Source organism: Danio aesculapii, chromosome 14 (genome assembly GCF_903798145.1).
Source record: "Danio aesculapii chromosome 14, fDanAes4.1, whole genome shotgun sequence".
Taxonomy (NCBI): domain Eukaryota; kingdom Metazoa; phylum Chordata; class Actinopteri; order Cypriniformes; family Danionidae; genus Danio; species Danio aesculapii.
The window spans coordinates 41,905,464-41,932,854 of NC_079448.1; the positions used below are offsets into that span (position 1 = coordinate 41,905,464).

General features: G+C 38.1%; 1 protein-coding gene across 6 annotated transcripts in view; it reads left to right on the forward strand.

Annotated features, from left to right (window-relative positions):
• The window catches only part of diaph2 (diaphanous-related formin 2), a 763,661-nt gene that overhangs the window by 610,998 nt on the left and 125,272 nt on the right, over positions 1–27,391 (forward strand). For all 6 annotated transcript variants that reach the window (XM_056472168.1, XM_056472167.1, XM_056472172.1 and 3 more), the window contains one exon: positions 15,024–15,188. In XM_056472168.1, the coding sequence (XP_056328143.1) occupies positions 15,024–15,188 (165 nt within the window). The remainder of the gene's footprint in view (positions 1–15,023; positions 15,189–27,391) is intronic.

The following is a 27,391-nucleotide window of genomic DNA, read 5'->3' on the forward strand; positions in this document are numbered from 1 at the left end:
TGTATGACGGGGTACCGTAAATATGATTTTCATTTGTATCATGTCTGCACTTAATCTAATCAGAGAGAGGCCGCATGCTAGAAAAATGTCCCTTTTATAGCCAGCAGGGTGCATGCGGCGCTCGATACTTACATTTGCTGATTATTACTCATCGGACCAGCTGTGAACATGAGCCATTATAGATTCCTTTATTCTTAACACACTGTATGGATTCGGATCAACATCTGTTCATGAGCTGTTTTGTTGTTGTCGTCATGTTTTGCAGATAATTCACATGGAAGAGAATTTAATGATAGATAGATAGATAGATAGATAGATAGATAGATAGATAGATAGATAGATAGATAGATAGATAGATAGATAGATAGATAGATAGATAGATAGATAGATAGATAGATAGATAGATAGATAGATAGATAGATAGATAGGTAGGTAGGAAGGTAGGTAGGTAGGAAGGTAGGTAGGTAGGTAGGTAGGTAGGTAGGTAGGTAAGGAGGGAGGGAGGGAGGGAGGTAGGTAGATAGGTAGTCAGACAGACAGACAGACAGACAGACAGACAGACAGACAAACAGATTCTTATATTGCTATTTCTACGCAGAATTTAAAATGCTAAATGATTTTGAGAGTATAGAAACAAAAAAATATAACAAATGAAATTGAAAATGAATATCATTTTAATATAAGGTTTACAATGCAAATACAACTAGAACCACTTGGTAAACAAAGTAAAATATATAAAATATCTACTAAAAAGCTGAAAATATTACTTTACAAACTGCATTATACTTAAATTATATAAACATGTGCATATAATAATATATAACATAGGCTCATACTGAAAACGTCCCTCTACATACATTTCTGGAGATTATGAGGATGTATGGCTGCATGTATGGCTGCATTTCGTGATGAAAATGAGCGCTACAGGGCGGTATGACGGCATTCCTTTTTGCGCTTACTAGCTGGCTGCTTACCTTTATATGGATGGTTCTTCAACTGTTACCAGCTTGTCCAGTGGCTCGCTACATACGACAGAGAATTTGAGATGGAGAGCGGAGTTGACCTTGACAATGGGGTTCGAGTCCGATGAAGAACAGTTGGAGAAAGTGCTTTTTAAAACGCTATTGGTTGGGTTTAGGGAAGGGGGTCCGTGAGGGAATCCGTTGGTTGGTCAGTCAGTCAGTCAGTCGACAGCAGCTTCTGGTGGATTTATGTGTGAACAGGACTCGAGAGAGAAATTTGAGATCTGAAAAAGCATACTGGCAGTTATAGGCAGATTTGCAAAAACAAAAACTGAAAAAAACATATCTCCTGGGACGTATTTGGCATTCTCCAGAAGTGTATATAGGGGTAAATAATCAGACTGAGCCTGGATTGATAATAGACATGAAATTAATGTAAAAAATGAATGACTATACAGTTAAAGTCAGAATTATTAGTAAAATAAATCTGTTACTAATACTATTATTTTAGAAATGTGTTGAAAAAAATTTGGAAAGAAATTTGGGAAACAAATAAACAGGGGGGCTAATAATTCAGGGGGGCTAATAATTCTGACTTCAACTGTATATACTTGCCCACTTACGTAAATAAATAAATAGACTCAAAGATGGACTAATAATGTGTGGACGAAGGTTCCATGTGTGCCTACTATTAGCCATTTACAGTATTGCCTATACTGTATAAGTATTCAAGGTCCATCAAGCTCTACAGCAGTACACCGGTTGATTTCTTTTTCTCTAGACACTTCATTAAGCTGAAGTTCCTATGAACAAAGAAATGTGTTAGTGGTCTTTTAATGGAATTCATTGGCTTAAGCAATCGAAATGTTCCTTCAGCTCTTCAGCACTGGTTTGACCTGCTGTTAGGCTGAAGACTGGGAGAATGATAAGGATATTGAATGGAGCTGTTGCCTGTCACAGCCCCCTGCTGCTTCAACAGGAAGAGACTGATCAATACTTCACACAGCTCTCTCTCTCTCTCTCTCTCTCTCTCTCTCTCTCTCTCTCTCTCTCTCTCTCTCTCTCTCTCTCTCTCTCTCTCTCTCTCTCACATGCAACAATCTCACAGAGGCTGGCAAACATCCTGAGGATGAGTTGCCCAGCCTATCCAAATAGTTGTTCATTTCAAAGTGTCGGAATTGATTTTCTTGGAATAAATAAATAGACTCTCATTAAAATAATAACGACCACATGATAAGGAATGAAATGAAGGAAAACAAAATAGAGAAAGGTTCGCTTTGCTGCAAAAGTGCTCACCATCGATCCAATTTGTACAGAGCTAAAAGCATTTAAGTGCTTAGACCAGCTATTTGTACAGAAGTTTTATATGTCCAAAAAAAAAGACAACCTCCAATTCTATTGACATTTAAAACACTTAGTCGTCTGGAGGCGTACTTCAAAGTCAGCTCAGCAGGGACTCCATCAGAACAATCCTACTAGTCTTGATTACAGGCATGCTCAGGAAATATATTAACCACCCTCCTGAGAACCACTCTCACACTCGTTTCAACCACCAGCTCTGATGGAAAGGTAAAATGGGGGTAAACCTTATTAGACTATTGCTTTTAACTAGATAGGCAAGCTTTCACCGCCATTAAAATGCTTAAACCCACACGTTTTTTCTTCCTCGCTTTTTCTCCTTTCTGTCAGAGTGATTTAGCTCATATTATTTCTCTCTCTTTTTTCTCTCTCTCTCTCTCACTCGTGTGTATGCCGATGTGGTTTTCAATTAAAATGAAGAAGCCTGCAATTGTTCTCATTTCAGCAGCTGTACGATAGCAATCGCTGAAACCAATTGTGTGATTCGTGTAATCACAGAGCAGTTTGTTAGGAGTGATAAACTTAATTACTAGCAGGTGAAGGCACACTAAGAGATACACCGCGAGGCGGCACCTATAGCATTACTAACAGCTTGCCTGAAGGATGATATCATGCATGGGGATGCACGTGGCTGCAGGTCATGTGATCTGTTACAGATGTGCATTAGTACACATTGGTTGCATGTATGATGATTGAGGATGTTTAATGACTGATGTACTCTAGCTTTCAAAAATTGGGTCACTAAGGCTGTATATACATCTGTAGTTAAAATTATTAGAAAAAAACATATTATTAGATAAATGGATGGATGGATGAACAGTCTTATTTAACGTCTCATTCAAAAGACGGTGCTCAATGAGCAGTATAGCATCCTTATTAATATACTGGGGTATTAGGACCCACACATTAGGACCGCAGGTTGAGCGCCCCCTCTTGGTCTCACTAACACCACTTCCGGCAGCAACCTAGCTTTCCCATGTGGTCTCCCATCTAGGTACTCATCCGGCGCTTCAGTTGGCGACCATGTGAGAGTCGCAGAATGCTAGCTGCTGGCTTTTAAATGTTTAATGTTTATCAAAGAATCCTAAAAAGAAAGCGCATCTTGCTCAAAACAAAACAAACAAAATAATTGCCCCACAGCTGTTTTTAATGTTGATGATAATAAAAAAAAATTATATTTCCTTAGCACCAAATTAGTATATTAGAATTAATTCTGAAGCATGTATATCAGAAAATAGACTGGAAAAATGACTGAAGAAAAATATTCTTTGTATTCATATTCATTACATTTCACAAATATATTAAAATACAAACTTGTTATTGTATAGCAGGTGCCCTGCAGGGTTTAGCTCCAACTTGCCTCAACACACCTGCCTGGGTGTTTCAAGTATAACTAGGAAGACCTTGATTGGCTTGTTCAGGTGTGTTTAATTAGGGTTGGAGCTAAAATCTGCAGGACACCGGACCTCCAGGAACAAGTTTGGTGATCCCTGGTATATAGTAATAATGAAGAATGTAACATTTGTTTATTTATTTATTTATTTATTTATTTATTTATTTATTTATTTATTTATTTATTTTTCTGGCATATAAGTAAAAAACATATAACCAACTGCCAAATAGAAAGGCAGATGGTTGATTGATTAATAAATAAATAAATAAATGTGCTCCAAGTTTTTTATTGTAAAGATTTTAATGATATATCACGTTGTCAGGGTAACATTCTCTTTAGGTGCTGTGCTGTTTCTGCACACAGCAGTGTTCATTATTAAATATAATCCAAAGCGTATGTGTTAGATTCATAATAATATGACAGGGTGCTGATGTAAATACCAGAGCATGTGAACCCGTTGGCCAATGTGTGAGACGCAGCACATCTGTTGTGGTGCCAAGATCAGGTCAGCAGAGCCAACAGCGTTGATATGAAAGATGACCTTCGCCTAGGCGCGCATCACGTGTACATATGTGATGTTCGGGACCCCCTGCAGAATGAAATAACCCAGCTCATGAAAACTTCACGCTTCCTCTGATGGCTTTTTTTCGTGTTCGGCTATAGCTAATCAACACATAGCCTAAAGCTTTCGATATGTGGCCATCCACATACAGGTTCACCTGTAGGCGCAGGATGTTGAAATCCATTCTTTTTTTTCTCTTTTTTCCTCACTGTTTGCTCCATCCTGCAGTTTGGATGATTGTTTGGACAGCTCTCTACTTCACATGCAGCTGGATACTGGCGCGAGTGGCATCCGAGACCCATCTCCCAGCTCCATAAATATTTCATTTGCAGAGATGCAGAATAAATTGACAGTGAAATTGACTCTGAATCCCGCTTTTAATTTTTCAAATGAAGAGGAAGAGAGGGCCTCTCCGCGCTGATGTGACAGGGAGCGTGATGTGACAAGAGGTCCCAACCTCGCCGCAGAGAAAAACCGGGAGATGGAATTCACTTATCCGCCGCCTCGCTGTTGCCATTGACACATCACATCCTGATTATTGCCAGGGGCCGGGGCTTTAATTATTAGCCCGTGTGCGGAGGTGAAATTAGACCCCCAGCACTGGAGGTTAATGTGGGGAGTGTAGAGCACGCAGCTAGCTGGAGGAGACTTGCTCATCTGATCTGCATGCAGACTTCACTCTCAGCTGTCAGCTCCGCTCGCTGATAAGAGAATCGAGAGAGTCTGAGTGCCAATGAAGGTGTGGATGGTAAAACACCTCATTTCCATTTGTCTCGCGTCTGTTTGTGTGTGCCCGATGACGCATGTCTGTGGAATTGTGCGAGCTCTACAATGCAGAATGCGTTCGTATTCGTTTTGTTTGTCTACGAGAGTGACAACTGTATCCTAGAACTGAACTAACTGTGTCAAACTGATGGAGGCTGGAGGACGTTGAAAAGAGAGGTGTTATAGAATGTGTTTTGAGGCCTGCTTTGTTTAAGGCCTGTGTAAGCAAGGGACAATGCAAGGTCAAACTAGACAAACATTTGAGGGATGGTACAGCCATACACTGTAAAAAAATATCTGCAAAGAATATCTGTTAAGAATATTTTTTGTGTTTTTAAATTGCAATAGGGGACCTTGATTTTTCCTCCAACTACTTGTTATCTCAACCCAGGCTCATTGTGGATACGTACTGTAGGCATAATTTACAGTTTTAACCCATACAATGACCAGTCTGTCAGATGAAGAAGAGCTGGAGTCAGAGATTCAACTGAATAAAGTTTACTGAAGATAGTTTGCAGTTTCTTCAGCAGAAGCCAGCTTTAACACTTGCAATGAGTTCCTAGGCTGCTCTATTTACAATCACAAATCAAAAACAAGTCAAATACTCTCTACACAAGACCAGAAAGGGTGTGATTCAGGGAACAGGTTCTGATTGGGTAAAACAAAGATAGACAATTCTAAATATGTACGTCAATGCGGGGTCGTATCTGATTCCAGATAGGGATGGTGACAAGAGGCTTGGGTCAAGTCGCCCGTAGACAATTAAGAGCTGGTCTCAGACCTGTAGAACTGACCCATCGGATGCATATACACACGCAAGAGACCGTTATAAAAAGATAGTTCTCGAGAGCTCCCCTTGGTGAAGGAGGAAAGGTGGAGATGGAGTGGATGGGGGATTATTCAAAAAACAAAGGTGAGGGAGTAATGCTAGTTGGGCTATTTATAGTGAGTTTGGAATGATCCGATTGGCTTACTAATGATTACAGATGAGAGACCAGCTGTGATCAATCATATCATGTGCTCCTCTCGAAATTAGTTTGCACTGTAAAAATTGCAGGGTTCCAGTTTGTAAAAGTTCACTTTATTTAAAATATTAAATATTTTAACAATTTTAATCGCCTAAAATGTCAGATTTGATCAAAAATGTATGTTTATATTTTAAGTTTGTTTTTGATGTCCATTTTAAGGGAATTTTCTTGTTATTTATTCTCTTACCAAATGTATTTGTTCATTACTGCAGATTAGAGTGGATTAAAACAACCTCATTGGTTTTTTCATTTTAAGATTTCTCTCACACACAACTGTGTCTGATTATTTGCAATAAACAATTCCCTTCAAACATCTGTAAGGTGCTCCTTAATATATGAGATCATCATAAATATAAAAAAAAAATAAATAAATAAATAAATTGTCAAAAAAATCACCTATTCTTTGTAATATTCTTTCAGATTAAAGTTAAAGCATGTCTGACCGTGAAGCGAATGCGATGCTAGCTTAGTCAAACAGTCGTCTGTCTGCACTGCAGCGCAGAGGCCTCTTTTCATTTCAATTTCAGAGAGAATAATCAATGCGCCTCCCTATCTTGTGTACAATTCACAACGGGTGAATCAGCAGAAATGCCTCCCGTTACATTCTTTTCCTCACAAAAAATTCCACAGCCACACAAAAATGAGTCATCAGAATCTCAACGCTCATCAGCTTCATTACTGCCTGAGCAATTACCTACTTTTCCCCCTTTTAAAAATTTGTTTCAGCCATGGCTGTTCTCATTACCATTCTCATCACAGCATGCTAGGCTTGAGTTTCTGTCAATAATAGACCATTAATCAGTAGCGTGCTCTCCAAATTTTCTAGCGGTACCCTAACAGGGTCTGAGCGAAGTTTTTGATTGAGTTCAGACGCTTGATTGCTTGTACAGCTGCACAATACGGCATAATTACACGTGGAAGAGGCGGCGGAGATACTATCTGACAGTCGAGGCTGTGTTGGCAGCTTTTAAGAGCAGACAGGACTGCGATGGTAACGTGCTGGAAAGCCTGTCGGTGGCACTCTGTTGATCTCCATCCAAGGTGTTGTGTTAATTACTTTGGATGCCGTCCAGAAACCCTCAAAGAATTTAGAGAACTGTGACGTTCAATTTGGTACAATTCAAATTGTATTTTATGGGTTACAGTGAACCCCCCCCCCCTCTCTCTCTCTCACTCTTTTCCAATATTTTCATGCAACAGATAAAGCTCTTCTACGGGTTCACGAGGTATGGAATTCTATTATTTTTATTCATGTTTGCCTGAAGGGAAGTGTCATTATTTGGCACTTGGGTTGTTTTGTGGAGATGAATGTTAATGAGGAGGCCCTTTATTTTTTACTGCATAATCTACTGAACACCTTGTCCTTCAGTCAGGGAGGCACTGTTCATTCTCATTGTCGCAAATGATGCAAGTACACAGTAAGTGCCAGTCGATTATTTAAAGGGGTAGTTCACCTAAAAATAAAATAAAACAAACAAAATCTCATTGTTTATTCAGCCGTGCTGACTGGAATAGAGAAGGCAGAGTGTGAAAACCTAAAAGAGAGTTTGGTTATAGGGGTTATGAATCTCTTTCTCTTTTTTCTTTCTTTAATTAGGGATTGAATACCAGTTGGTGTGAGGCCCTATTGGTATTCCTCTGTTTGTCATTATTATTAGTAGTAGTAGTAGTAGTAGCAATAGTAGCAGTGTTCTTCTCTAAAACGAATCACATTTTTGAGGCTCTGAACATCCTCAAATACTCACTAAGCTTTACACTAGGGCTGCATGATTAATCAAAAAAAGATTGTGATCTTGATTCGACCCCCTACACGATCATAATCCAGCATTTCTACGATTCAGCCAATTATATTTTCAAGGTCAGGAGAGAAACAGGCGGTCACAAGTCCTCACATTGTAACGTTGCTCAGCAAAATGGACACTTCAAAATGGTGTTGAAAGAGTCACAAACTATATTTATAAGGTAGAATTCAGGCAAAAATGTGCATCACGGTGGTGCAGTGGGAGGCACGATGGCCTCACAGCAAGAAGGTCGCTGGTTCGAGCCCCAGCTGGGTCAGTTGGCATTTGTGTGTGGAGTTTGCATGTTATCCTCGTGTTCGCGTGGGCTTCCTCCGGGTGCTCTGGTTTCCCTCACAAGTCCAAAAACATGTGCTATAGGTAAATTGGGTAAGCTAAATTATCTATAGTGTATGTGTGTGAATGAGAGTGTATGGGTGTTTCCCAGTGTTGGGTTGCAGCTGAAAGGGCATCCGCTGCTGGATAAGTTGATGGTTTATTCTGCTGTGGCGACCCCTAATTAATAAAGAGACTAAGCCAAAAAGAAAATGAATGAATGAATTTATATAATGACGTATTTGCGGCTGTGAAATCACACGTGAGCTAACCGTGAGCTGTGTGTTTACCACAGAAAGGACGCATACTCCCGTAAAATGATGACTACTTTAGTGAACAGAAGAACCTGCATAGGCTGTGAATAACAGGTAATAAACTTGTAAATGACGTTCAGTTTGTTGCACAGAACTATCGTTTGGGGGCCGTGTGGGAAGTGTGAGTTGTTGTTTTTTTTTTTGTTTTTTTTCTCAAAGTGACGGCAGTCATGACATGAGCCACACTCTGCAGTAAAAGTGAATCCAAAAGCTCGCACATCATATAAACGATCATATATGCTGTTATACTTACAGCAAGCTTTTGATTTTTTTTTTCATAGCAAACACAAAGTGTTGTGAATGAGAATAAATGTTTAACTGTGTAAGTATAACTAAGTGTTGTGAATGAGAATAAATGTTTAACTGTGTCAGTATAACTATAGCCTATATAATGTTGAATATATTGCAAGAGGAAACCTGATAATTTTACCAGTGAAAAAAAGTCAAAAAATGTTGTCAATTACAGATTGCAGGCATTTATCTCAAACATAATAATTCAACTTCAGAATTATGAATAGTTGTATTCTGATGTCAGAGTTTTACTGTGCATTAACAACCAGGACAAATTTTAAGTTGATTCAAGTCCACCGTTCCAACTCTATACAAAAATTAGCATTTTAACAAACAGTAGACCTGCACATAGGCCTAATAATATTATTAACCTTTATTTTACATCTACAGAATCATGAGAAAATCATGATCTTTATTTTTTATTTTTTGCAGATTCTCATTTAACCAGAATTGTGCAGCTACTTTACACACATACCAAAAGTGGTGAAAATTAGAAAATCTGGTTTGGGCTTCAGAACTTGTGGCAAAATCTACTCCTAATTTACTTTTTAGTGGTATTTAATGTAGTAAGAGTTTAGGTATTGTGATTGGTGAATTAGAATAAGATCATGCAGAATATGTACTTTATAGGAATAAATAATCAGAGAAAGCCAGAAATTATTCATATCATTCATATAACCATCTAAGACTTTGAGGACAACACATAAACTTAATAAGCAAATACATTTCATTAACTCTCAGGGGTCTGAGGTGATTTTGGCACCCCTAAGATATTTTACTAGCCCTGACATTTGTGCTTATTTCAGCTACTTATTACATTGTATTCACCAATATGTATTTTATTAGATTTTTTGTATTGAGCACAAACTGTGCTACAATAATATGTGAGAAATACTGATGTACATGCTACGTTTAAAAAAAAACATTATGCGTGGTTTGTAGGTTTTGGAGAAAAAATGTAGCTGAAATAAGCCAAAAAAAAAAAACACACAGAATGGGCCTGAACAAGATGATACACAGACATCACCTATATGCTATGAAATTGCAGGTTAACTATGTCTGTATATAATAACTTATATTTGATTGTAACTTTAACTTAGTTTAAACAAATTAGTCATTTAATTTGTAAAGCTGCTTTGAAACAATAATTATTGTAAAAAGCACTAAACAAATAAATAAACTGGAAATTAATTGAATTGTACGACGCAGTGGCTCGGTTAGGATTGCCACCTCACAGCAAGAAGATCACTGGTTTGAGTCCCAGCTGGGTCAGTTGGCATTTCTGTGTGGAGTTTGCATGTTCTCCTGTGTTGGCTTGGATTTCCTCCAGGTGCTCCGATATCCCCCACAGTCCAAACTCATGCGCTATAGGTGAATTGAATAAACTAAATTGGCCACAGTGTATATGTGTGAATGTGAGAGTGTATGGGTGTTTCCTAGTACTGGGTTTCAGCTGGAAGGGCATCCGCTGTGTATAACATATGCTGGATTAGTTGGCGGATAAATAAAGGGACTAAGCTGTAGGAAAACGAATGAATGAATTGAATTGAATCATACCCCAGGGTGTAATATACTTTTTTTTCTAATCACTAAATATAAGTTACACTAATTATTAGTGTACATAATAATCTAATATCTGTTAATATTAATAATAATCTACAATATTTGTTATGTTTAAAAATGATAACTTTAATGTCCTTGAGAACAAAATATGTTGTCTTTCAACAAATAAATGTTTAGGATGACTTGAGAATGAGTATGTAATGATTTTAATTTGTTTCTCTTTGTGATGAACTATCCCTTTAAAAGATGTGAAGAGCACTGCATTTCACTTTCAGTGGATCAATAAATCTGCCAAACAGAGACCCCCGAACATACACTGCAGGCCCGCTTTCTATCTGTGCTATTCCCCAACAATAACAACAGACAGGTCACCATTAGAACTACTGTTTATTTCCATCCCTCCAGCTCACTACGACATGCGATTAGTTGTCCAAAAACTCAACAATGTATGCTTTCTTGCCCTATTCCCCTTGTGCAAGTGCTCAATAGCCATGAATGCAGTCCCTGCTGTCGACCTGGCGAAATTACGCCAACCTTCTGCTCCAAACTGAGGTGAGATGTATATATTTGGCTGTGGGGCTGGAGGGGGAAAGTCAATCCACACTAAAAGCTTACTTGCTATCTGCCTCGCAGCACAGAGCCAGGAGGCACATAGGAAAGCATTAAATAAACATTAATGGAAGTGGGTTAGGGGAGATTTATTAAGGAGGCTTTTTGGCCTAGCCTAAGGGAGCCATGGACCATTTTATTCACTCATACAAGCACACAGGTAAACAAACAAGGTAATTTATGGCAGACTTCACAGGTGGCAGTGTTTGGAATTCACTTTCTGGTCATTTTTCTAGAGGCAGACAATTGTTTTTTCACACCGTCTCCCGGTATTTTAATCATTTATCTTGTGCTGAATGGTTGATGTGCAGGATCCTCTTCTCTGGGCTTCTTTGGTCCACTATCATTAAAGTAGTTTTGTAAAGTAATGAGGTTAAAGTGAGTTTTTACACTATTTTTCTAACGCTGCCTTGTCAGAACATCTAGCAGGCACTATTTATTGCTATAGAAAGTTATAGGAACGTATTTCTTTAAGAGAGCCTTTCTGTATAGTGAAATACGGTATGTTGCTGGGGAAACTTGTGTTCGTTCTTTCCTTTGAGGACAGCTGGAGAAAAACACAGAGAGAGAGAGAACCAGAAGGCGGTTGCTTTGGAGAAGGGAGCGCATTATGTTTTATCCAGGAACTTCTCTCCACCCCAGCATGTGAAGCAGAGGTGACACGGGTGACAAAGAAGCGTGAAGAGTATACTTTGAAAGTTCTTACAGAGGTAACGGAAAAGAGAGAGAGATTGAAGCAAAGAAAAAGTGAGAAAGAGTTGAAGGAATTGCTTTTGGAGGAGAAGCCGGGACTGATATTGGACCGTGCATGTCAGCTGTTGTCAATGTGACAAATCTTTGATGTGGAAATAATAGCCGGTGAGGGCTCGGCCCAGTCCGGTGGAACTACATATGACTGTGATGAGCTGTTGTCAAACACTCCCACGTATTCTCCAGCACTTTCTCTCAGGCAGCAGCTCTGTTTTCTCCATTGTATTCAATTGAGACTAAATCTCAGAGCTCTTCTGTTTTGATTTAGCTATATCTACATTCTTCATTTTAAACAGAGCTTGCTCAAACACAATATATTAAAAGTATGGAAGTGTCGCACAACCTGTTGAAGATTCATGCTTCGTTTTTTCATCCTAAAAGAAACAGGAAGTCATTTCGAACTTTTCAAAAGAGCTCATAAAACTCAGCCCCAAGGACAAGATGTACACACTTCCAGACTTTATTGCAGATTCAGACACATTTTCTATTCAGCTTTTAGGACTCTCGCGGTAAATGACTGTTAGAGTTAAGCGTTTGCTTTAGCCATTGCGGAATAATTGGCCAGCATTAAGTATACACTAGCCTTCATAATTTACTTGAAATATTCTACTCTTTACTCACTTTATAAGAGATGTCTACACCATTGCAGATGCATGCGGTACTTATAATTAAGACCTTTTTCACTGTTAGTTGGATGGATGAATGGATGGAATGAAATTACTGTATAAAATGTGTTAATGAGGTGATAATTGTGCCAGCAATCAACATATTTTTAGTGCACTTTGAATTTTACTATGAGGTTAATTTTTACATAAAAGTGCCTTACACTCTGAAGTAGTAGTTAAACTTTATTAATAATTTAGTTATGTCAGAAAAAAGGCTGTTGAATTATGGATGTAGGGCAGGGCTGGGCAAACTCAGTCCTGGAGGGCCGGTGTCCTGCACAGTTTAGCTCTAACTCTAATCAAACACACCTGCTTATAGATTTCTAGTGATCTGAAGACACTGATTAGCATGTTCAGGTGTGTTTGATTGGTGTTGGAGCAAAACTGTGCAGGACACCGGCCCTCCAGGACCGAGTTTGCCCACCCCTGATGTAGGGATACTCTTTAAATACTTTGCATGTTTTGACAACCATATTCTGAGGTTATCTATTGAGTTTTGTCACAGTGTTGTGTCACCTTGTATTTGGGAAATATAAAGGGTTTTTTTCACTCATCAATTCTGAATATTTTGACCAAAAGGTTGGTCCCCTCAGATTCAGAGCACTTCTGAGTCAAAGCATGTGTAGGTTCCTATATAGGCCATTTTTGCAACATTGGCTTATTCTGAAAAACGTATCCTTAAATACATTTCTGGAGAACGCAAATTATGTAGCCAGAAGTACGAATAGCTGCATTTTGTCTTTAAAATGAATGCTACTGGGTGATATGTCACCATTCCTTTTCGCGCTAGCAGCTGACCGCTTACCTCCGTATGGACGGCTTTCCTGCTGTAACCAGATTGTCCAGGAGCTCGCAGCATTTGTTGGGGGACTTGAGATGCAGAAAGGAGTTGACCACAATGACGGGGTTCAAGAACGGTTCTAGAAAGCAGGTAATACAAAAACAGAAGCAGTAAAATAGTAAAATAAACAAGTAAATAACAGGGTGAGAATGTGGTAATTACTGAAAACGTGGTTAAAAACAAGCAAGGGCTTTTTAAAACTGTCGGTTGGATTTAAGGAAGTGGGTGAATCGGTGCTTTTGAAAACACTATTGGTTGGGTTTAGGGAAGGAGAAGGGTGGGCCAGTCGATCGGTCAGTCAGCCAGTCAGGAACAGCAGACGTGAATGGCACTTGCAAGAGAAATTTGAGATCTGAAAAAGCGCACACAGCGGCCTCTAGTCAACAAAAACTTTTTAAAAAATGTACCGTGTATTTGGCACTCTCCAGAAATGTATATAGCAGTGCATTTTCAGAATGAGCCTTGGTTGGCTTTAACATATTGAGACCAAACTTGGTGCATGTTTTGACAACCATATGCTGAGGTTTTCTATTGAGTTTTGTCACAGTGTCGTGTTATTTGGGAGATATAAAAAGGGCTATTTTGACTTATAAATTCTGATAAGTAAAAGTCTTTCAGTTAAAAAAACATGATTGATCTCTTTAGATTCAGAGTAGTTCTGAGGCAAAGCATGTTTTTTTCTATACAGGCCATTTTTAAGTGATTTTGATTTGTTGTTGTTTTTAAAGCTTAAAGTTTATGAATGCAGTGATATTTTGAATAATCTTAAATTATTGAATAACTTCCATGGCATTTGTTTTTTCCTGCTATGGACTCCAAAGCATACAGGTTTTCATTTTTTTATAAAAAAATATTTTTGTTCTACCAAAGAAAGAAACTAATAAAGGTTTATAAACACTTGAGGTTTTTTAAATACTGAGTACATTTGGGGTGAAATACCACATTTAATGTTCATATTTACAAGATTTCTCTGTTTCACTTCAGAAAACATTAGAATGTAGTAATCTCCATGATTCCATTCAACATTTTGCAAAGAGATGTTTTCAGGACAGCACATAAATTGCTGTTAAACAATCTGACTCACGTCTGAGTGTGAATAGTTTGAATAAAATGCCAGACGTGGATTTAAAATACCGTCTCAGTTCCTTCAAAAGGGCAAACTCAGGCCATCCGCGCCACTTTGAATCCAGGAAACACAATTGTGCAGAATACGTAGAGGCTTTATTAGCATATGGCAGAAAGAAAACGAGGCGCCATTGATGCACACTACCTGTTTGTTTACTCATATATGTGTGTGTGTGTGTGGTTTTTGAGGCCAGGGGCGTCCACGTGTGCCTCGTGAGCGGTGAGATAGCACATCTTCAACAGGAGCTGTCAATAGCCATTCAGTGTGAAAACCTGCCTTCATCTGCTCTTTAAATTACACAGCGCATCTCTCACGGGGGTTCAGCGCACACTGACCCCGCTTGTGTTTGGAGAAACAATGAAACAATGACTGCAATCAGCTATTCCCTCCAGCATCTGCGTTAGTCCCCCAGACTATGAAACTCTCCTCTATCCCTCCTGCATCGACGCTAATAGCTCAATGACTCCAAACTTAGATAGAGAGGTTATTGAAAGTCTCTGTTTGTCTCGCTTGACCTCTGCGGAGAAGCGCTGGCTTTGCTCAATTTTCCGCAGGTGACCTCTTTTGTTGAAGGATTGCAGTGAGGATTTTGAGGGCAGCGAGATGCTTTGTTTGTCGATGTTTATCCATCACTGTACAATAATTCCCCTGCTTGTCCTTCCTTAACCGTATCCTTCTCACGGCTTCTCCAAGCATTCGCGAGAGCAGTATGAGAAGCTCTCCACCATGCACAAGAATATGCAGAAGCTCTACGAGAACCTGGGGAGCTACTTCGCCTTCGACCCGCACACCGTCAGCATCGAGGACTTCTTCGGAGACCTGGCTAACTTCCGCAACCTCTTCATGGTGAGTACAGAACCACTGTTACCTGTTCCGCCTTAGCAGAGTGCTTCTTTCTTCTGCTCCTCACTCTCCTCAAGGTTGAAGAGAGTCGAATATTTTTTTTCTTTTCTCCTCTCTTTCGTTCTCTAATGTGAATAAATCCGGAAGAGTCCTCGAGAGCAGGTGCAGATAATATTCTAATTAATAGTTCCAATGTCTTCTCCACAGCTAGACTGCATGGGTCAGGGTTGTTGGATAGAAGTATGATTAAGTTTAGGATTGCTTTGACTGCTTCTGCCACTCGGAATGTGAGAGCACGGTTTTCTTTCTAACTTTCTTCTTCATATATATATATACAGCTTTTTATCAATGCAGAGTTTTAAGTAAGAGCGCACCACTCAGAACTAAAGCTGCTGGCCTTGTCTTAAGTGCGTGTGGTGATTTAGCTTATTTTATCGTATTTGATAAAGACATTTTCCTCACAAGGGTGAGGAGATGGAAGGACAGGCTTATTGGGCAGATTAAAGCATACATAAACTGTGCTGAGAATGGAATGTATAATGTATTACCAAACGTGTGGCTCCCATGCAGATAAAAGAGTCTCGGAAGCTTCTTATCCTTTCAAAGTTTCATTTGCTTCTGTATTTGGTGGATATCAAGGCAACACCTCCTCCCTGTCAACTAAAAATCCCTACCTAGGGTTTAGGCAGGTAGGACTAGGTTATTCTTGATAGGATGGGATTTATCCAGACTGAGTGTGAAACCAGAGGAGGCGTTTCAAGTACATCTCACTGTACAAAGAAGATAGAAGATGTTCAGCTAATTGATTCTTCTTCTTGAAGTCTGACTTGTATTTTCTTCTTATAACCTAAATGGGGCTTAGGGATTATATGAATGAAACTTTATGAAAACTTTTATACAAAACATTAAGAAGCTTAACAGAAAATGAGTCTTCAATTGTGGGTGTGCATTTTTTATTATGTTACCTAATTATTCACATTTAGCCTAAACGTGTATAAATCTTTAAAGAGTATACTGCACATTTTGAAGATGTGTGTAAAATATTTATTTTAAAATATATTGTGGAAAAAGGAATATATTTTTTATTATGTTTGACTCCTTTTCTTTTCATTAAACAATTGTATTTGTATTGCTTAAAGGTTATATTAACTGAACTTCTTTTGTTAGGTGTGACATGCCTTGCATATTAATGAAGCATTTTTGCAGAAGTAGATGAAGCTGATTGTCTAAAATTAACTTGAGCTCTGCAGCAAAACTTCCTGTGGTTGAAAATGAACACAGAATTTGCAGTTGAGAAGTCTTGTGCTTTTTGACGTCGTGCAGAGATTTAAGAGAAAAAGAGGACGTATGTATGGGTGCGGCCAATTGAGGACTGGAGAATGATTGACAAGTGACAAATTTCACTAAACTCCACCTGTTAATATCAGCTGCATATAAAAACGCGAATCAGGAAATGAAAGTTGTTGCACACCTCCTGAATGTAACTTTTGCATTGCATTGAGGATGCAAGAATTCTGTGAATCAAATTATTCATTTGCGTCCAAAAAATTACTTAGATTTTTGACATTTAAGAAAGACCCTCTCCTGACCTTTTTTATTAAATATGCATGGAATTGTTTAGATATTCCAACAAATACATATTTAATAATCACTTTCTATTGATATGTTTTGCAGCTTTTATACATATTTTAATGTATTATCAATTCTTTTATATTTATCAGTGTATTTTATATCTAATCGTTTGTCATTTTAAGTTGTATTACTCCTTCAGCAAATTAATTCTTTATAAGAAGAACTTGTCTATCCATAGTGAGTGATTATTAAATGGAGAACATTTCATAAATTTTGGTTTTCAGTTTAAATAACACTTCCCCTGTGAGAAGTTGTTAGCATAACTGCGGCAAGGGCAACCTGGGATTGATATAATTTTCATTGAAAATGGGACTTCAATATGGATTTGAGGAGGAAGGCAAAACGCCTGTAAATACAGCAGCCTAAGTGTTTCCTCATTTCGCCTGCTCTTGCCTATACTTCATCTCCCTTAAAGCCAAAAAAAGAAGTGATAACACTATGTCCAGAAGGTATGCTCAAAGTCTTCAAAACCCATTACAGTGAATGGCAAGTTCTCCTTGTCTGAGGCTTCTCTTCACAAGAGAATATCTAAAAACCAACTTTCATTCGCCCTGATCAAAGTCTAGCAGCACATGACACGGCGCTCCCCCCAGGATGCAGCGTTGAACGGCTGTAAAAGGGGCATCTATGAAAATAAATTATTCTCTCAAGCGAATAGGTCTTTATGAATAAGTTATCACTGATTTAGACTTCAATGCTGGGAAGAGGAGAGCTGCTGGAGAACATAAACGTGGCTGGACGTCCAGTGGCACTACAAATATTCCCTTTGTGGCATTTTTCTATTCATGCATATGTATATTTTTACTAATTCAATAATTTATTCTATTTTGTTTTTCTGTGTAAAATGTGTGAAAAGGCCAAAAAGTTGAGAGTTATTGTGGTGTATGCTGGGGATGTTATATTCTGTCATAACCAGACTTAATGTGATACATTTACAAATAATCAAAAGTGTTTGTCCTAAACATCCAGGCCAAAACATTTAGCAATGTCTTGCTGGGTAAGTCCACCCACTTTAACATCTCATTGGTCCAAAAATCTTGCCACTGTTTTCATTCCAGTTGTTCTAACTCAGTTCTTGTATATGTTCTGTTCAGTATATTAATCATTTTTAGTATGGCCAGTCGGCTCGTTGACAGAATATTACTTGTAGCATAAGTCTGTGTGAAATCATAATTTACTATGTTTATTTTACTAGCACTTATTGTTAATCTTTTTGTGGACAATTAATCCATGAAAGTCAAGTACTTAAACTAAAAACATTTTGGTTTGACCATTTTCTTTGTGCAGTGAGAGTTGCTGTCTCTCTTTGTTGATGTCAGTTTGACAGGTTCAGACACAATATTCTTAATCATGCCCCTTTTACCGTTAGTTTGCTATGAGGGAATGATGCGTAAAAAGAAAACCCCGCCCCCTGCTCAATATTCTATTTCAGTTGGACACACATTGAAATAAAAATCCCAGCAACTTTCTCTTCATGTGGACTTTAAATGTGCTAATTGAGGACACCCAACTAAACCTCAATCCCATCCGGGTCACGGCACCAATTTCAATCCCCTAGCTGCACTCTTACTTATTTGAACTTGTATCAAGGCCCAATCCCAATTCTACCTCTTAGCCCTTTCCCTTACTCCTACCCTTCATTTTGCACGTTCACATGAAGGGGTAGGGGTTTGTCCTATATAGCAGTCCTACAACAAACTTTCACATCTGACACTCGAATACCATGCCACAAAAGTCTAGTGGCTGGGAATTACCTTTTTAACAGTGTCTGCTATAATGTTAATGTTGTTTTCATGTGTTTACATGGATGAATATGGCCAGGGTGTAAAAACGCACTACAGTTACGAACTTATTGCCACATTATATGGTTATAATAACATGATATTGTTGTCTTCAGTGATTTCCTGAAGATAAATACCCAAAAAATAGCACAACTGGAATACCTACAGCAGTCGCAATCGTCAATCTCACATGTAGTAAGACATCGCAATGACAAAATGACGTGTGCAGGTGTTGTAGTGCTGTCCCATTTCTTAGGGGTAAAATTTGAAACCCCACCCCTTCACACTCTGTTTCAAGGGCCAAGCGGAAGAGGTAGGGCTACAGAAATAGAATTGGGATTGGGTCCAAATCAGCTTCCCATCTCTGATCATACAGAGAGGAGTTTAGCCCAATCTAGGATTACTTCAGTGGACCAAATGGGTGGACTTATGTTAATATAACTCAATGAACAGTTAGAGTGTGGTAGGACCATCTAGCTCCACTCCTCACATGCAGCAAATGGAATCTAGAAAACCCCTCCCATTTTACCCCCAATTCTCCAAGCGTGATTCAAACTGGGATGCTAAAGACCACCCCAAATAAGCCAGATACAGTAAATTGCTTTTCACATCAAATCCCGTTACGATGTTAGCCACGTATTGTCAAATGTACTCTTTGACTCCCTGGCAGGGTAAGGTTATTAAAAGAATTTATATTCATGACTGGGCCCTCATATAATATATGTTCCACCATAGCATATTTATGGCACCTCATAGTTTTATCAACATTTATCTTCAGAAATGACCCACATTGCTATATGTTAAATTGCCTGAGTGACACATCCATTTGGTAGGACAAAAAAAAGCCCCGCCTGCCAGTTCCCATGAAGCGTGCACACTCAGATAAGCGAATCCATTAGCTATATTTCTTTTCAGGGTCAATAGAAATGAAATTTGATTTCAGCACATGAAGTTTGTTTCAGATCGTCCCATCAATTTATTCAGTGCTCTGCCACATTTGAACTATGGAGAGTAAGAGAGAGGGGGACTCCCACTGCCTTCCCGTCTTCTCTATGTAATCCTGACTAGCGGCTGTGGATGAATATCAGTATATTAATGCCTTATCAAAGTGCGGCAGATGGTGATAAACCCACAGTCTCACTTGTTAATTGAGTGAGGCACTGATTACGCCAATAAAGTCAGCAGAGGTTGAGCTACAGTGATGGTGCATGACAAGCATGACTCAGCTAATCAATAGACTGTACACGTGTATGTAGTGAGCATGCATATTTGGCCCAATGAATTGCATCCAGAAAGTATTCATAGCGCTTCACTTTTTCCACAGTTGTTTATGTTACAGCCTCATTCCAAAATGGATTAAATTCATTTATTTCCTCAAAATTCTACACACAATACCCCATAATGACAATGTGAAAAAAATATATTTTTTGAAATTGTTGCAAATTTATTAAAAATAAAAAACCTGAAAAATCACATGTACATGAGTATGCTCAATACTTTGTTGATGCACCTTTGGCAGCAATTACAGCCTCAAGTCTTTTTGAATATGATGCCACAAGCTTGGCACACCTGTCTTTGCGATTTATTGGCCATTCATCTTTGCAGTACCACTCAACCTCTATCAGGTTGGATGGGAAGCGACAGTGTACAGCCATTTTCAGATCTCTCTAAAGATGTTCAATAGGATTTAGGTCTGGGCTCTGGCTGGGCCCCTCAAGGACTCAAGTTGTTGTTAAGCCACTCTATTGATATTTTGGTGGTGTGCTTTGGGTCATTGTACTGCTGGAAAATGAACCGTCACCCCAGTCTGAGGTCGAGAGCACTCTGAAGCAGGTTTTCATTCAGGATGTCTCTGTACATTTCTGCATTCATCTTTCCCTCTTTCCTGACTAGTCTTCCAGTTCCTGCTGCTGAAAAAACATCCCCACAGCATGATGCTGCCACCACCATGCGTCACTGTAGAGATGGTATTTGCCTGGTGATGAGCGGTGCCTGGTTTTCTTCAAACGTAACACCTGGCATTCACTCCAAAGAGTTAAATTTTAGTCTCATCACACCAGAGAATTTAGTTTCTTATGATCTGAGAGTCCTCCAGATGCCTTTTGATAAATTCCAGGCAGGGAGTGGCTTCTGTCTGCCCATTCTACCATACGGGCCTGATTGGTGGACTTATGAACAGATGGTTGTCCTTCTGTAAGGTTCTCCTCTCTCCACAGAAAAAAGCTGGAGCTCAGACAGAGTGACCATCGGGTTATTGATCACCTCCCTGATTAAGGCCCTTCTCCCCCAATCACTCAGCTTAGATGTCCGGCCAGCTCTAGGAAGAGTCCTGGTGGTTCCAAACATCTTCCACTTACGGATGATGGAGGCCACTGTGCTCATTGGAACTTTCAGAGCAGCAGAACTTTTTCTGTAACCTTCCCCAGCCTTGTGCCGCGAGACAATCCTGTCTCAGAGGTCTACAGACAATTCCTTTGTCTTCATCATGGTTTGTGCTTTGACATGCACTGTCAACCCTGGGACCTTATATAGACAGGTGTATGCCTTTTCAAATCATGTCCAATCAAATGAATTTGCAACAGGTGAACTTCTATTAAGCTGCTGAAACATCTCAAGAATGATTAGCGGAAATAGAATGTACCTGAGCTCAATTTAGAGCTTCACGGCAAAGTCTGTGATTACTTATGTACATGTGATTTTTCAGCTTTTTTATTTTTAATAAATTGCAACAATTTCAAAAAATCTTTTTTCACATTGTCATTGGGGACATTGGGGTATTGTGTGTAGAATTTTGAGGAAATAAATGAATTTAATCAATTTTGGAATAAGACTGTAACATAAACAAATGTGGAAAAGGTGAAGCGCTATGAATACTTTCAGGATGCACTGTATGTGTGCGCTTGCACAAACCAGTCATTGAAGGACGCTGGGTTTATCTATTATGTTGGCCCTGGGAATAATGATAATGATGATGCTAGTAATGGAGATTGTGATGTAGTGTGATGTCATTGCTGCCTCGTTTTCATTTCCACCGAGCAGTCACTGTGAGTGATAGTAATTAAACCCAATGGAGTGTCCCTTCAGATTAGTCTAATATTTGAATCAACACACACGACATCGGCCACTTTTCACTCTTGGCAATTTTGTAGGCCTCTCACAGCCTGCTGAAAACTAATAGGGGATGCGATCCAATAAATAAATAAATTACTCAAAGGCGGTTCAGTTAGTTTACATTCTGTTTTGGCCAAAAAGGCCCATCTGTGGTGTGGATTTTTTTTGTCCTCGATGTCTCACACTCTTTTTTCGCATCCTGGAAGTATAGCCAAGTGTGAATGCATTGCATGTAGGACAATACATATATGATGAAAAAAATATTTATGATTTATAGAGCCCTCTGGCTTTTGAAAAAAAACAACAACTTTTTTTTGTCCATGTGTGCAACACATATTCTATTCTGAGGAAAGACTACAAAGCCACATCCACAACGTAGGATTGCAGCAGTATTGTGCTTCCTTAGTGTCACTCCGCTGCACATGTACCCAGCGAATATATTTACAAAGACATCTAGTCCTCAGTGGCTGCCTGGAAGGACACCATCCTATCCTGTGCTTGCCAGCATGCATAAACACAACCGGGGTAGATGGAGTCCATATTGGCAAATTCAATTCCGCAGCAATCCCTCTTCTAGAGTAGTGCAAACACTACTGTGGACAACAGCCCGTCGAGCGTCGCCTTACCAATCTACTGTAGAGATCGCACAACAAACTGTTTATTTTTTTTCTTCCTCCGTAAAATGCACTTTTCCCAGGTGGGTGCATTGTGTTGATTGGTGTTAGAAGTAAATTGCTTGTTTATTATCAACTTTCGTATTCGCAGATCAAGTTGGTGATTCATCCAACTGAAAATGTGATCAAATCCTCCCACATTTTCTTAACTGAAGATGGATGTGATTATGCGTTGTTAATATTTTGTGTGTGAGTGAGAGTGTTTATTATTTTATTAATTTCCATCCTTTATCCTCTTCGCGGGTTTAAATAGACATGCATCCACATAGGTGAAAGATGACAAAAAGTGAAGTACAGCACTACATGCCTTATTTACTTTATCAAATTATTAGTATATGGATATATTTAGTATTTATTCATTCAACAAAATAGTATTATCCTACATATTAATACACACTATCACATTCATACTTTATTATATCACATATGTTCACTATGAATTACTTAAGACATCTAATAAAATGTTGCTATGTGTAATGATAATTCATTTACCCAAATTGTTGATAGGGATTCACAAGTATCATTTGACATATTAAATATATTTAAATATCACAATGCTGCCCCAAAATACTAATTAATTATACTATAAAATCCTTATATTTTACCATTATCCTTCAAGCTATTTGCTTTTGCCTATTTATCAGCAAGATGCCTTTAATATTTTACAATGTGATCAAATATAATACTATCAATGCAGTATCAATAATATTAATATAATCTAATATAATAAAAATAATAGTATATTGAAATATATAATCTATTTATATATTTAATAAATAAGAATGAATATATAAAATTTTTGTAATATATACATTTTTAAAAAAATTACTTACCCACTGCGCATCCACAAGAAGGGTTCAAGATATACGCTTTTTGATGTACAAAAACAAAGAACGAGTCCCTTTTTATGTTATTACCCTGTTCTAGGGTCAAGGACGCAGCATAAAAAAACACTGGACTAACAAAAATTACATTTAAGAACCCCTAGAGTTGGGTCCGTTTATTTGTCTTTCTTTGTCTTTTTCTGTTTTTAAACACCCAAAATGTGAAGCCAAATACCTCGGAGAGGTACAAAAAAATAATAAACAAAAATATATCCCCTACCTAAACATCCAAATGAAACTAAGTACAAAATAGCAGAAATAAAAACTGCTTCTCACCATGTATATACAAGGTACAGTATGTACAATAACAACAAACAAACCAATATAACACCAAACCCAAACCACATGCCAACCAACTCGCTCTCCTGCTCCATGACCGTTTCCCTTTTTTAAAAGACGCCCTGGTTCACTCCAGCCAATCCCAGGGCACGTTGTCTGCGTAATTAGGAGAGAGAGACCTGCGAATGTAACACCTTACATTCAGATTTGCATAATATCTTTCAAATCAAATACAATCCCTCCCCTGCCGTCCAAAGCCACACCTCCTGAAATCGCGAACACACACACATTAAAGATGACATTTAGATCATGTCATTTGCCAGTTAGAAAACTTTATAGAACTTTATAATACTACAATTCTGAACAAAAAACTGTATTATATCTAGCACATTTTCAGTTGTGTAGCAAGTAAAACGTGTCAAAAATACTTTTTAAACATAACATGACCTGTCTAAAAGAAATACTTTAGCCATGGTGTCATTCTTCCTTCAGCGTGCAAAAGTACTTCAATATTGAACGCAGTGCATGTGCATGCGCAAACGGCAGATCTGCGTGAACAGAGGTACGCCATTGTACAAATCTACATTTGTTGACAGACTGCTTATCAGGGCTGCTTATCAGTCTTATGGGGATTATCAGCCTGACATTATTTATTTGGATGAATTTTTTTTAGTCTTATGCCTAACCCAGAACTTAAAAATACAAATAAATACATTTAGATCATTTTCTTTAATCATTACTGTTGGAATGTGAAGAGACTTTCAACCAGCACAACAAAAAATGTTTCTGAAGACAATGACCTACTGCACCTTTAATAATTTCACCTAAATTTTGACATTAAGATTTATTTTATTTTATTTATTTGCATTTGAAGCATAAACGCATCATTTTTCTATTTAATATGTAATAAATATTATTTAATGAATATTAATATGTTTATTATATTTAATAATCCTATTTAATAAACTTTATAGGTATAGAAAATCTGTTTTATTTATATATATATTTTTGACACTGAAATCAAAATGGGACATTCCATCTTGAAGTCACATAAATAGTCATTTTGTGTGGCATCTTCTTTTTAAAAATACTGATTGAGTGCTATCTCTCATTTTTAAATAACCCATCCTGAGTACTCTAATTAAGCAAAAGAGTTTTAAGGGAGACTTTTCCCCCTGTAATCAGCTTTCCTAATGACTTTGGATTATTTAGTGTGCAAACACAATTAGCCAGCCTAATTTGCCTTAACATATTGATTGGTGGCCATTGCTGACAACCGCGGGACTTCCAGTGGATTTGCTCCTTGTTTATTTCTATCTTTTTTTTTTTTTTTTTTCTCTCGGTGAAACTAACCTTTACCTTTGGTTTGCATAGAGCGTATCTGCAGCCATGAGATATCAGCTTTCCCTGGCAGGGAGGACCGATGGGGATGCGATTTGAATTCGCAACAGTCAGAGGCACTGTGACCATGAGGAAACAAATTTCCGTGAGAGCGTGCAGCTCAGATGAATGTTCTTCAGCCCAACAACATGATCATGGTCTAAATTGTGCATTTATTTCTCCCAAGCAGACGTATGTGCTGCATGTAATACTGCACACATCCCACCGTCATTCTTGCTTCATGCTAATGTGATTCTGTCCTTTGTAGTCAATAGCACAGCCGCTTTTGCGCTATGAGAATGATATTCAAAAGCACTCCCTCTGGGGACTTGTTTATCTCATGTAAAGCTTCCTAATACCTAAAACACAATTAAGAAAATTGATAAAATCATAAATACTGCCCCCAGGCTAATTGGGATCAGCAACGAGTTGAAAACATGTTTGTTGCCATGGTAATTAGGGTTTTTGCATGTTTGATGAGGGCTAGATAATTACGTTGTGTAATCGTGTTTGTTGTCAGGATTGTTTGTTTGTTTATGAAAACTTTTTGCCAGCAGGAATGATTTTTTTTGTCACTCTGAATAAAGGATTTTTCAATTAAGGATCTAACGCTTGACGATGGGTTTGATGCTATCTCCAATTACAAGCCTGAGATTGAACTGTCAGTTTTGGAGAGCCGTAATCCAGTGGCTTCATAATACTCCATTTGAGAATGCGAAATCACAATAACGGGAAGAATTGTTTATGCTAATGTTTGTTGTCACTCTCCGCTATGAATAGATGAATATAGAATCTCTTCTCGCGCTCTTTGAAGGACAGCCATATGCATGCTGACTCAATTACTTTTTATTAGAACATATATTATGTTTATTCATTGCTGACTTACAGTTTTGCAGCCAAATGCAAATCTGGAACAGGTGAGCGTCTCTCGCTCTCTGGTGTTCATTCGTCTCGCTGTCATTATATGAAAAAACTGTGTATGGACTCCAGTGGCTTCGCTAGACATATTGCCAGTATTAAATAGTTCAATATATTGTAATGAACATGTACAATATTGATATCATTTATACTTTAAAATACATTCATTCATTCATTGTCCTTCGGCTTAGTTCCTTATTTATCAGGGGTCGCCACAGCGGAATGAACCACCAACTATTCCGACATATGTTTTACCCAATGGACTCATACACTATGGCCAATTTACCATTCACATGTCTTTGGACTGTGGGGGAAACCAGAACACCTGGAGGAAACCAACATGGGGAGAACAGGTCCACACGGAAATGCCAACTGGTCCAGCCAGGAGTCGAACCAGCAACCTTCTTGTTGTAAGCCACCGTGCCACCCCACTTCAAAATACAGTGAATAGTTATTTATTATTGAACTATTTAGAGGGCATTTTAAGATTATTCGGATTCACATGCATGTTCTCACCGTGTTCGTGTGAGTTTCCTCCAGTGCTCTGGTTTTCCCCACAGTCCAAAGACATGCGCTATAGGTGAATTGAATAAGCTAAATTGGCTGTAGTATTTGAGTGTGAATGTGAGAGTGTATGGGTGTTTCCCAGTAATCTGGCTAGAAGGGCATCTGCTGCATAAAAAAAGCTCGATAAGTTGGCGGTTCATTCCACTGTGGCGAACCCTGATAAATAAAGGGAGTCGAAGTCGAAGGAAAATGAATGCATGAACAGCACCAAATGATGAAGACCTAATAGGCTATTTATTTTCACATGTTAATCTGGCTTACAACATTGAAAATTCTGTGACTATTTATAGACCTTATGTTCGTTAACTCTTTACAGTAAGGCTTCGTTTGTTAAAATCAGTTAGTTTATTTAAAGTCAATGTAATAAGAGCTACAAAAACATTTATTAATCTTACAATAACCGATGTTAATTTCTTAGTTAATGCTTAACAATGCATTTTAAAAACTTGTAATCATTTTATTAAATGGAGTTAATAGCTAATTAAATCCAGTAGTGCTTTTAAAATTAGCGCTAACATATAACTAATCTGGCCTTTTCTCATTGTTGATTTTAAATCATTAACTAGCATTTACTAATAATTTTAATGTAAAGTGTTACCTATTCTACTTCATCATCCTCTTGCAATTTAATGTGTTGCAATGCAGTTGAATTAAACATTTTCACCGTCCTGAGTTTTTTCTTCTTCTGGAGAAAGTCTTAATTGTTTTATTTTAGCTAGAATAAAAGTTTTTAGAAAAAGCTGTTTATAATTAAAAAAATAATAAAAATAAAGTCAATATTATTATATTATTAGCCCCTTAAGCAATATGTTTTTTTCAGTCGGGGTTTCCCAAACTTTTAGCCTGTGACCCCCAAAATAACAATGTCAGTAACTCGCGATCACCACATTCCTCAGAGGTGGTTATAAATATAGAAATGTTGCACACACAATAGGCCTATATAAACATGAGTATATTGACAACACAAAAAAAGTGCAACA